Source organism: Girardinichthys multiradiatus, chromosome 2 (genome assembly GCF_021462225.1).
Source record: "Girardinichthys multiradiatus isolate DD_20200921_A chromosome 2, DD_fGirMul_XY1, whole genome shotgun sequence".
Taxonomy (NCBI): domain Eukaryota; kingdom Metazoa; phylum Chordata; class Actinopteri; order Cyprinodontiformes; family Goodeidae; genus Girardinichthys; species Girardinichthys multiradiatus.
The window spans coordinates 36795242-36807929 of record NC_061795.1 but is presented as its reverse complement, the minus strand read 5'-3'; the positions used below and the strand labels follow the sequence as shown (position 1 = coordinate 36807929).

The following is a 12688-nucleotide window of genomic DNA, read 5'->3' as shown; positions in this document are numbered from 1 at the left end:
TTACCCTCTTGCTTGAGGATGTCAATAGTGGCCTTCTGGACAGCAGTCAGGTCGGCAGTCTTACCCATGATTGGGGTTTTGAGTGATGAACTAGGCTGGGAGTTTTAAAGGCCTCAGGAATCTTTTGCAGGTGTTTAGAGTTAACTTGTTGATTCAGATGATTAGGTTCATAGCTCGTTTAGAGACCCTTTTAATGATATGTTAATTTTGTGAGATAGGAATTTTGGGTTTTCATGAGCTGAATGCCAAAATCATCCGTATTAAGACAATAAAAGACCTGAAATATTTCAGTTAGTGTGCAATGAATATAAAATATATGAATGTTAACTTTTCATCATGACATTATGGAAAATAATGAACTTTATCACAATATGCTAATATTTTGAGAAGGACCTGTATTATCCTTTCAAGGAATAAAGTGACGGGTAAAAATAACCTCTGCTTCTCACTCAGCCTGATGTTGCTCTTAATATACTTTAAATGATTATTAACCTCACAATGACCGAAGGCTAAAAAAAGCATTTGAATGCTTTCCTCCTATTTCTTTATACTATAGTTCCTAAGGAGGAATCAGAATAGGCTAAAATCATAAACCAGTTATCAGAAATCTTCCACCAAACTGTGATTGGTGCATCTCTACTTCTGAAAGCATTTTATAAAAGTAAACTGTGAAAAAAGTTAGATCATCCACAGAGTTCAGTGTTAAAAAGGAAGACTCATAATACAGGGACCTCAGGCTTCTATTTGATAACAGCCATCCAACTCTGAAAGTGACCTCTCCTGCAGGCAAATTCATTGTAGTCGTAGGATTGATGAGCCTGGTGAGATGGTAAATGCTAGTTCATAAACCCCTCCGTGAGAGGGGAGGAGACGGAGAGCAGTAATGTTTGGCCAAGCCCTGGCCATGCTCCAAGATAGTAGATGGCAAAAAGTCTCTCCTCCAGAGATTTACACGGTACGCTGTGGAGGCTTCAGAAAGCAGCTGACCTGTTCGCTCCACTGTTCCCTGCCTCTTCCTTTCATTCCTCTACTAAAACTGTGATATATAGGATATGACTTAACAATACATTTGAATGATAGCAGTACTTTTGACGATGCTTACCCACAGCTGGTTTCCAATAGACTGTCTCCAACCTGAAGAGAGGCCATACCAAAGTCTGCTATCCTGATGTTGTTCTTTTCATCAAGCAACAGGTTCTCAGGCTTTAGATCCCTGTGGCTAAAAGGCAGTAAAGACAGAATAGAAACCAGTTAATAAAACATGAAAAATACCAGATTATGTTATCTAATTAATGAAACTGAGGAGAAACAAAAGCTTTGGCGAAAGGTACATCAAACACCATAAAGATGCACGTGCTGGAAAGAACAAAGCATCTTAACCTGCCCTTCTCCTCTGTGCAACATCTCTCTTTGATCTGTCATGTTGAAGCTACAGAGCTCCCATCTCGGAATTGGGATGGTACAAGGTGTGACAGCCCCCCTGCTGTGTCCTTTCCCCCTTCTGCTTCCCTCTCTGTTCATCCCTCTCATCTCCCAGACAGCCACCAGCAAACGGGTGGGGCGAACAGGGATTCAGGGGAAGCCAGCCACAGTGGTGGTGTTCATTAACTGCCATTCATTACCACTAAAAACAGCAGGGGGATAATATGCAAGGACATCAACTTTCAACTTAAAATGGACCACTGAGAGGAATAACCTCTTTATGTCGTGCATGCTGTTGCTGACTCGGAGGTTAAAGTCTCCATTTCAATGAGTAACAGTCCTAAGAGGAGAAGGGAAACCATTTTATTGTGCATTTAGAATCTCTTTCGGGGATTAGGGTTGTGTTACATCATACTCTACCACTCTGGAAATGTTTGCCAAGGCTGAGAACTACTTTTCAACAGTGTGTGCAAACACTGATATTAATCCATCTTTTTTGATAGTACAATCTGTAAAGCTGTACACAAATATTTAAACATTGTTTCAGTGAAGGGTTCTGTTTCTGTGAGCAAGTAAAATGTTTTCAAAAGGCTTTAAAATGAAGATAAAACATTTGTTTAGCACTTCAAGCATGATTAGTGAGTTATTTTTCACATTTTACAAAATTATGAACATGAAGAAATGGGGCCTGAAGCAGAAGATAGGGATTCTGCATTGCCATTTCTTAAGAGCAGTTCAATCCTTGAAAACGGAAAGTGTATGGCACAACTGCAAAACTATTGAAAAATGGCTGTCCAGCTAAAATAAACAGGCCAAGAAAGACTACAATGAATCAGAGAACCAGTCAGGTGGCCAAAGATAATTCTGGAGAAGCTGCAGTTATGCAGCTGCTCAGGTAGGATAATCTAGAAGCCATGAGAAGTCCAGTTTACATAGTGTTACAAGCTATTTGAAACACAGCAAATGTGGAGTAAGGTGCTTTGGTCTGACAAAAGAAAAACAAATATACTTTCTGCCTAACATTGAAAAAACATTTGTGTGGAGGAAGATTACCAGGCAAATCACCCTTAACACACTATCCCCACAGTGAAACATGGTTGTAAGCAGTATCATGCTGTGGGGATTCTTTTCGGCAGCAGGGACTGGGAAGGTGGTGAGGAGTTGGTTTAAAAAAAAACCAACTCCAGTAGGAAGGTGAAACCACCTAAATTTACAGCCAGAGCTACAACTACAATATTTAGATCAAAGCATAGTAATGTGTAAGAATGGCCCAATCAAAGTCCAGAAAGTCCAAGACCTGAATAAACTGAGATTCTGTTACACAGTATAAGAAGGGTTGGTAACAAATGTTTTTCTACCAATCTGACTGAACTTGAGTTTGCAAAGAATGGAAAAAATTGCCTAGAAGTGCAAAGTTAGTAGAGATATACCTTACAATACTCGTGGCATATATCTGTGATACTTTGCAGGTAAAACCATTCTATCCTTTTCTTTCTGCTTGACAGTTAAGCATTGTTTTGAGTTGGTCTATCATATAAAATCATAGTAAAATACACTGCTGTTTTTGGTCATTATGTGATAAAATGTGAAAAAGGTGAAGTATTGCATAGAATTGAGATAAACCCAGAGTGTTTCTTAAAACAGCATTTATAAATTGGAATGACGATATTAAGACATGTTTGCAGCTATAAAAAAATCAGAATGTGATAGAGAAATGCAATGAAAGATGCATTTTACTTGTGATACTAACACAGCTTTGTGCTGGCTCTAAGGCTGTGGAAAAACAAGCAATCTTCTATAAAAAGAGTTGAGAACCGACTAGCACCAGCTATAGCAATTTTGGTAACCACTTGGTTAGTGAAAATATTTTCACCTTCTAAAATGACTTGTCTTGTTCTTATTTAAAAGCTCTGCCTTATTAGTCTACCAAAAGTTTTGAATGTCTAATCTCTATTTAGATGTTCATTGACAAAACCTTGATGCATTTAACAAAGACATAGCAATGGATTTGAGATTTCATCAATGAATCTTACATTAGGACAGCAGCTGGACAGTGGAGCAGTGCAGAACTTCTCTAGAGTCTGCCCTACCCTCATAAAAGTCTTCTGCAGTCAAGAAGGATCTTTGATTTTCCTTTTTATAAATTCTGCACTGTCTTCGCTTTCTTTAATTCTTCATTCACTGTCATCTAAAACTCTAAGATTATACAATGCATACCATACACTAAATACATTTAATATTGTGTCATATTTAGCTGCATGCTTTCAAATTTAATTAAGGTTACACTTGCCTAACTTCTAACAATAGGTTCCCAAATGGGGTTAAAAAGCCACAGAGCTGTCTAAATGTCATAAGCTATACTTTCATCGTCTCTTAAAGCTAGTGATAGGAAAGGGGAGATGGCACTGCAGGTGAATACGTTTGACTTTGAAGAATGGTTCATCAAAATGGACATTTAACCTCAGACGACATCAATTGTCGTGCAGCTCATTTCCTGCCCTAAGGGAGTAGCTGTCAGCAGGTTTGTTATGATGCTGATAGTTTCTGTGATCCAACCTATAATTGAAATAAGACACAGATAGCATCTAAAACAGTTGTCCCCAGGCTACAACCTCTTAGTTCACACTGCAATCAGTTGAAGGTGGTGTCAGACAGAGTTTTAGCTAATGGTGTCAAAGCACATGAGGTAAAAGTAAGCATTTACTGTTAGAGACATTAGTATTAGCCTATGCTGAAAAAGGATTTATGTTCAAGGTAAGTAGGCCTACAATAATTCTTTCATTTTCAACAGGTCTTTAATGTAAAATAATTTTTCACCTTAGATGTTGTTAACATGAAAGCACATTTATTTCAGTAATTCACATGAAAAGTTTAAACTCATTAACTGCACACAGATTGATATAAACAAGCATTTATCTCTGGTTATTTTGATGATTCTGGCTGACAGCAAATAAAAATCCAAAATTTACTTTCTAGAAAATTAGAACATTACATGAGTTACATAAAAATGTTTGTTTGCATAAAATGGTCATACTTGTTTAGTTAGGTCCATATTATGGCCCCCACCAATTATTTGGAAAAAAATGCTGACTTGGCAGTCGTCCAAAAAGGCAGTCCGTTTACACGCTGAGTGAGGCACAAAAGATCATTCCTACAGAGGCTGACTAATCACACTGTGTATGTAATGTATCCAAGGATTTTAATGAAACATCCAACAGTCCCTCCAGCAGTATTGGAGTATAAGGTATTTAAGGAACAAAAGTTGCAGCCTGGAGGATTGTGAAGCAAAGTCCTTTTAAGAGTTTTGGTGAAATTTATAAGATGTGATTTGCAGTCAGTGATCAAATAAACCACCACAAACAGGTATATCCAGGACATGGGTAGCAACTGTTGGTTTAAAGTGTTAAGCCACCTGTGAACCAGAGACAACACCAGATGCATCTTACTAGGGCTGAGGAAAAAAGCGACTGCACTGTTGCCCGGTGGTCAAAGTCCTATTTTCAGATGAAAGTAATTACTGCATTTTACTTAGAAAGGTGGAGAGGCACAGATTACAGGTTGTTGAGGCCCATAGCTGAATTAAGTTTTCACAGTCAGTAATGATTTGAAAAACTATATTATCTGCTGGTGTTGGTCCTCTGGGTTCTCTGAAGTACAAACTCATCACAGCAGCCTATAAGAATATTTATAGGCACTAAATGCTTCCCTCTGCTGACAAGCACTGTGAAGATGCAGATTCTATTTTCCTCTAAGACTTGGCAACTGCAAACACAGCCAAAAAACCCCAATACCTGCTTTAATGACCATGGTATCACTGTTCTTGATAGACCAACAAACTCACCTGACCCAAAACCCACAGAAAATCTTTGGGGTATTTTAAAGAAGAACATGAGAGACACCAGACCCAACAGTGCAGACTAGTTGAAGGCCACTAATTAAAGCAATCTGGGCTGCCATAACATCTCAGCAGAAACACAAGCTTATCACCTCCATACCACGCTGCATGGATGCAGTAATTCATGCAAAAGGAGCCCCGTCTGGGTGTTGGTTGCATATTCTGTACAGTACATGGACATACTTTTCCGTAGGCTGACATTTGAGCATTGAAAACTTTTTTTGTTTGTAATTATTCTTATTTCACATTCTAATTTTGATATAAAATGAATTTTGGATCTTTATTACATGTAAGTTGTAATCATCAACATTGACAGGAAAAAAACCTGGATATACACTGTTCTGTGTGTAATGGATCTATAAAGTACATGAGTTGTACTTCTTCAACTGAATCCCCAAAATAAATAACTTGGTATAGTAACTGATTGAGATATAATTGTATGCCTTATAAACCCATTGGAAAAAATCTAAACTTTCACCCTCTTCGCTACGTTCTCACACTACTCTCCAATTTTGCATTATTTGCTGTTATTTCAGCTTTGAACTTTGTTCTCTTCCTTTTCTCTTCCTAGAAGCTACACCTGGCCTGGCTCTGTGTCTACCTGTGACACCTTTCTGGAGAGGGGAATTGTCCGAGCTTCTGCTGGCAACAACTTAATGCTCACCCTCTACCGATGATCCACATGGCCCTGTCTTTTAGTGTTTAACCCTTTCTCTCTCCTAGACATGGAAATTGACTGAGCTTTACTGTAACTAATTATATGTGCTCTTTTTCAGACTCTAACCTTGAAAGCTGGCTCAGAGTTGATCTGTTCTTTCTTTCTAGGTAAAACGACTAAAGGACCTACATCCATTAACATTTACTTTTCCTTCCCATAGAAAGTACTCCTGGATCAGTGCTTCTTTGTTCTCATTGTGTCTCTGCTCTGTTCTCTCTAATCCCCAGTCGGTCGTGGCAGATGGCCGCTCACACTGAGCCTGGTTCTGCTGGAGGTTTCTTCCTGTTAAAAGGGAGTTTTTCCTCTCCACTGTCGCTACATGCATGCTCAGTATGATGGATTGCTGCAAAGTCAACACCAGTGACTGTCCACTCTCTCTACATGCTCATCCAGGAGGAGGGAATGCTGCAAGTCACTGACTGGATGCAATCTGCTGGGTTTCCTTAGACAGAACAACTTTTTATCCTATTGGAATAAATAACTATCTCTGACTGCACTGTTCAATGGTTAGGAATAATTGGAATGTATGTACCTGACTGTTGTGAAGTGCCTTGAGAGAACATGTGTTGTGAATTGGCGCTATACAAATAAAACTGAATTGAATTGAATTATGACCATTTTCATTCATTTTGCTGATATAAGCTGTTTTATAGGAGCTTAGTATGACTAACCCCTAAAGTTCATATTCTTTAGAATAAAATAGAAATGTTTAATAGTGAAATGTTGACAGTTTCTCGCACAGCCTAATATACAGGGGTTGGACAATGAAACACCGGTCATTTTAGTGAGGGAGGTTTCATGGCTAAATTGGACCAGCCTGGTAGCCAGTCTTCATTGATTGCAAATTGCACCAGTAAGAGCTGAGTGTGAAGGTTCAATTAGCAGGGTAAGAGCACAGTTTTGCTCAAAATATTGAAATGCACACATTATGGGTGACATACCAGAGTTCAAAAGAGAACAAATTGTTGGTGCACGTCTTGCTGGCGCATCTGTGACCAGGACAGCAAGTCTTTGTGATGTATCAAGAGCCACGGTATCCAGGGTAATGTCAGCATACCACCAAGAACGACAAACCACATCCAACAGGATTAACTGTGGACGCAAGAGGAAGCTGTCTGAAAGGGATGCTCAGGTGCTAACCCGGATTGTATCCAAAAAACATAAAACCACGGCTGCCCAAATCACGGCAGAATTAAATGTGCACCTCAATTCTCCTGTTTCCACCAGAACTGTCCGTCAGGAGCTCCACACGGTCAATATACACTGCTATAGCCAAACCTTTGGTCACTCATGCCAATGCCAAATGTCGGTTTCAATGGTTCAAGGAGCGCAAATCTTGGGCTGTGGACAATGTGAAACATGTATTGTTCTCTGATGAGTCCACCTTTACTGTTTTCCTCACATCCGGGAGAGTTACGGTGTGGAGAAGCCCCAAAGAAGCGTACCCAAACTGTTGCATGCCCAGAGTGAAGCATGGGGATGGATCAGTGATGGTTTGGGCTGCCATATCATGGCATTCCCTTGGCCCAATACTTGTGCGAGATGGGCGCGTCACTGCCAAGGACTACCGAACCATTCTTGAGGACCATGTGCATCCAATGGTTCAAACATTGTATCCTGAAGGCGGTGCCGTGTATCAGGATGACAATGCACCAATACACACAGCAAGACTGGTGAAAGATTGGTTTGATGAACATGAAAGTGAAGTTGAACATCTCCCATGGCCTGCACAGTCACCAGATCTAAATATTATTGAGCCACTTTGGGGTGTTTTGGAGGAGCGAGTCAGGAAACGTTTTCCTCCACCAGTATCACGTAGTGACCTGGCCACTATCCTGCAAGAAGAATGGCTTAAAATCCCTCTGACCACTGTGCAGGACTTGTATATGTCATTCCCAAGACGAATTGACGCTGCATTGGCCGCAAAAGGAGGCCCTAGACCATACTAATAAATTATTGTGATCTAAAACCAGGTGTTTCAGTTTCATTGTCCAACCCCTGTATATCGCATGTGTGGGAACAATTGACTGCTTCGAAACATGTCAGCTAACACTAATGCTTCAAATACATCGCTTTGCCATCAACATTGCATAATAAAAATAGAACATCTATTTTTGTATATTTTTATATAAATCACTAACATGTCCCGGTGCCATTTAAAATTTTCTGATAGACATTACATAGTACTGTTTTAATGCATCTTTTAATGTCTAAATGCAGCCACTTACTCTGCATCTGTCATCAATCCATTTTTTTCTTTTTTCACTCCAACCTGTTCAGGCCTCCGTTGAGGGTGTAACAAATATTATAAGCAGTGGCTGAGGTCATGTCAAAGTCTCAAAGCCCTTCAGCTGTATTTTGGTTCATCACACTGCAGAGCATCAAATTAAACCCATCAGTCCATCGTAGTACTGCGCAGAGCTCTGACACAGCTTTGTTTTGTCTGTGGCATCGCAAATCTATACTGACAGAAAATGGTGTACATGATCTGAGACCTATGGTGGGATTTGAGCATATCCAATTGTTACATTTTTTTTACCCAGAAATAAACAGGAAAAAGCCCATGCACTCATTCTTAACAGTATGCACGTTTGATAAATAAGGGCCAATGTGTGTTTCTCTTTACCGAGCATATAACTGGCTAGCAATTATACTCTACAGTATAACATAGATCATAAAACTTGTATTTTATATATATATTTTTTAGATTTTTACTATTTTAATTAATAACATTGAAATACATTGAAACATAAGTCAAATATAAAAATGCTATCTTCCTAAAAATTCTGTTTCCATCTTGGTTGCATGTTATGTTTCTCAAATTACTAGAAGTGTGTCCCAATATGATGTGAAATATTTTGTCATGTTTTAACGTTTAACTTAATAAATAAACGTCCTTTAGACATGTACGGTTTAGTTATGGACAGGAATAAAATGTTGTAAAGAGTTCATAATGAAAGTAACATTTTTCTTTAGGCAAACCGATATAATCAGAAATGCATCCCAGTTGTTTTTAATAATATGTAGATTTGCTAAAACAAAGATGTAAGTGTTGTTAAAGATGTAGGAGGGGTATATAAACAACATACATATTGTGGTTAATTTTAGAGGAAGTCTAAAGTTGATGTCAACTTATTAGATTTCATTTATAAAAATTTTTATTTCTGCAATAAAACCCTTACATTTTTACTAGTACTCTCATAAGTAGTCAACAATTATACAGGATTACTCACCAGAGGAAGGCAATTGCTATTTCCTTGACTGACTGCAGAAGTTTTGGGTGTTTAATTTGGTGTATTCCTATTTATTCATTGTAAGACTGAACCAGTCGTGTATTGTTGCATGTAATGCAGTGACTACGAAGTGGGATTACATTGACAGCCAGATCTGTAGAAAAACAAAAACAAATATGTCCTTTTTTGAGCCAAATCTTAGTGTGGAACCTTGCATTTTCTCTTAATCCAGAAGAGTTTGACAGGGGATGATAGGATGAGCAAGAGACCTTCAAGGCAGAACAAACAGGATGCCAGAAGAACACAGAAGGATTGCCACAGATAATAAAAATCTAAAACAACTTCAGATCTTTAATACAAGTCACCAGGGGAGCAAGCTGCCTCTTAAAGTAGTTATCCACTATTTTGGACAAAATTGGTGTGATGACAAAACTTGATCATCATAATGCATTTTATGTTTTTTTCACCCATATTTGAAAGCATTTCCAAACTGTCATTTTACATTTCATTTTACCCTATTTAGGCTTGTACCACTATGTCTACCCCGTGTACAGTAATGAGAATTTTCCTAATTCAAAGACCATGAACCAAACTACTAAACCTATTTTCCATCTACACAATTTTACATTTTCCACTCAACACATTAATAATTTCCATTCCATTTCAGTTTAACGTCAACTTCTCTAATTTGAAGTTACACTCAAACAGTTAACCTGGCACAGTGGGAGAAGAATTCATCATTAGTGGCCTGAAATCTTACATGTCTTACAAAACTTGTTACTTTCACATAACTGAACACTGTTGTCAAACAGATTAAATCAGCTCTGCTACATGAGAGCCCTCGTGCATAATAGGCTTTACTTGATTAGTTTTTACTAAGATTAGTTTTTGATCAAGGTATCTGCAAACTGTAAATGTGACTTGCAGGACCTACTTATTAAAAAAAAGAATGGAAAAATATCAGTGGGTGCCTAATATTAAAAGACTGCCATCAGTGAAAATTGTGATTAATTCATCATTCTAGTGATGTCCCAACTATAAAATTGCTTTAAAAATGACATGGACGTTTTTTTTAATTTGCTAGTATTATTATTATTCAGATTCTGGGCTGCACTGTGGTGCAGCTGGTAGAACTGTTGCCTTGCAGCAAGAAGGTCCTGGGTTCGATTCCCATCTGGGGGTCTTTCTGCATGGAGTTTGCATGTTCTCCCTGTGCATGCGTGGGTTCTCACCGGGTACTCCGGCTTCCTCCCACAGTCCAAAGACATGCCTGTTAGGTTAATTGGTCTCTCTAAATTGCCCTTAGGTGTATGAATGAGTATGTGCATGGTTGTTTGTGTGTTGCCCTGCGATAGACTGGCGACCTGTCCAGGGTGTACCCTGCCTCTCGCCCATAGACTGCTGGAGATAGACACCAGCTTCCCCGCGACCCACTATGGAAAAAGATATATAGATATATAGATGTATAGAAAATGACTGACTGACTATTATTCAGATTCTAAAAAGTCTGCTATTATCAAGAAAAAGCACAGAATCAAATGTCATCCAGGTATTTCATCATAAGTGACCTCTACTCCCAGTCCAGTGGAATTTAACAGGTCCAAGAACGTGAGAATAAATCTCTAATATCTGCACTGAATAATTCTGGCATCTCATTTCTCTGGTGGAATGGATGGAAAGTGGGAACTGCGGCAGAAATAAAGATGTTATTCTAAATCCAAGAAATGTTTCACTCTTCTAAGGTCACCTCTGAAACTCATCTTTCAAGAAAATATATTATTAAATATCCAAGAGATAAATCTGAGCGAAAGCACATGTAGCTGAATCAAAACCATTGTTCCCACATATCACAAACTGAATACATTGTATCAATATTAATGGAGATCTTTAGGTTTCAATTTAGTTATACACTCAGCAGCCACTTTATTAGGGACAACTCAATAGCCTGTCAGCACAGATTGCAAAACAGCCAATCATATGGCAAGGACCTAATGTATTTAGGCACCTATATTTGGTAAATACGGCTTGCTCAAGTTGAAACACTGTATCTGAAAGTGGAAAAAGGAGATTTAAGAGACTTAGCACCGGGCATGGAAGTTGCCACAGAGAAGAAAATGTGGTACTGAAAGGGAGTAGTGGGGCCGGCTAACAGACCTGTTGCCAGCTGTGAAATTCATGTTTGGTAGGGCTTTGGGTTAAACTGAAAAGAGTTCTCCCTCAGTAATGGCTCGGACGGATGCTACAAAGCCACAAAAATGGTATTAGACTTATTCCACGTAGAGACCTGCATACTTCTGGTGCTGTAAAGCCGTGGAAGTATTTTCTTGGCACTTATTGGCATTTACTTCATTTAGTACTAGTTTGTAAGGATTATGAATCTGTAAATAGTATTTAATATTTAATGTGAATATTTTAATATTTAATCAAATAATATTTCGGTCTGTTAAGGGTTGTCCTGTGAATACCAGCCCAGTAAGCTGATGGTATAAGGACAAAATAGAAAGGTGTGAGACGAGCTCTGACATTATTGAACAGCATAAACTCTGCACATATATGGAATGAATTCACATAATTTCTTAAAATACAAGAATTTATTAACAAAAATAAGTCAACTCAAAGTCAAACATATTTCAATCAACAAACTCTTTACTATGCTAAAACAATCCAACTAACTACCAAGCAGAATTAAAGAACAGGGAAGACTAATGGGCTATGTACAATATAAACAAGTTGATTAAAGATGATTGAGAACCATGACTGAAGGAGTGATGCAACATTACCATGCAACGTTATTTATGTTTGAGAACCAAGGATTATCTTGAAGAATCTGGAAATGAAGTTAAGTTAGTCTTGGAACCAACTTAGGCAATAATCAGCAAACGTTTAGACAACCATTCACAATGCAAGAAGAGATCAAATATTATTTTAATAAAATAATGTTTTAAAGAAAGATCTGCTGAATAAAACCAACCTTCTGGATGACTAATTCTCAACGGGGTCTCATTAGCTGCCTTTATTTATTAAAATAATATTTAAAGAAATATTATTAAGGGAAATGGTAAAAAATTTAAGGGAATATTTTGGAAAAGAGCCAAATCTTTCTGGAGAAATGGGGCTTAATGCTGTTTACTTAGTTATCAAATTTAGTAAAATTATGTTAGGGACAGATTATTTACTGGATTGAAAACTAAACCTTTCTGGGTAAATATTATTTGGCAGCAAGCACGTGTTCTTACCTGTTAGCAGTTGAAGCTAACAAAGGAGGCTGATGGCACCAGAATGAAACACACACCTTTAAAAATACCGTCAATAAAAAAGTTAAAATGCATAAGCGCGGACGGCGCGTTATGATCAATCTTCTGTGTTTAAAATCACCCTTCAAGTAAAGTTTGTCTTAACTTTAAAAACATACAAAGAACA

The 12688-nt window shown here is 38.1% G+C and overlaps 1 protein-coding gene across 4 annotated transcripts in view; it reads right to left on the bottom strand.

Moving 5' to 3' along the window:
- The window catches only part of brsk2a (BR serine/threonine kinase 2a), a 272067-nt gene that overhangs the window by 60856 nt on the left and 198523 nt on the right, over nucleotides 1-12688 (bottom strand). For all 4 annotated transcript variants that reach the window (XM_047349792.1, XM_047349802.1, XM_047349822.1 and 1 more), the window contains exon 5: nucleotides 1103-1219. In XM_047349792.1, coding sequence (XP_047205748.1) covers nucleotides 1103-1219 — 117 coding nt within the window. The remainder of the gene's footprint in view (nucleotides 1-1102; nucleotides 1220-12688) is intronic.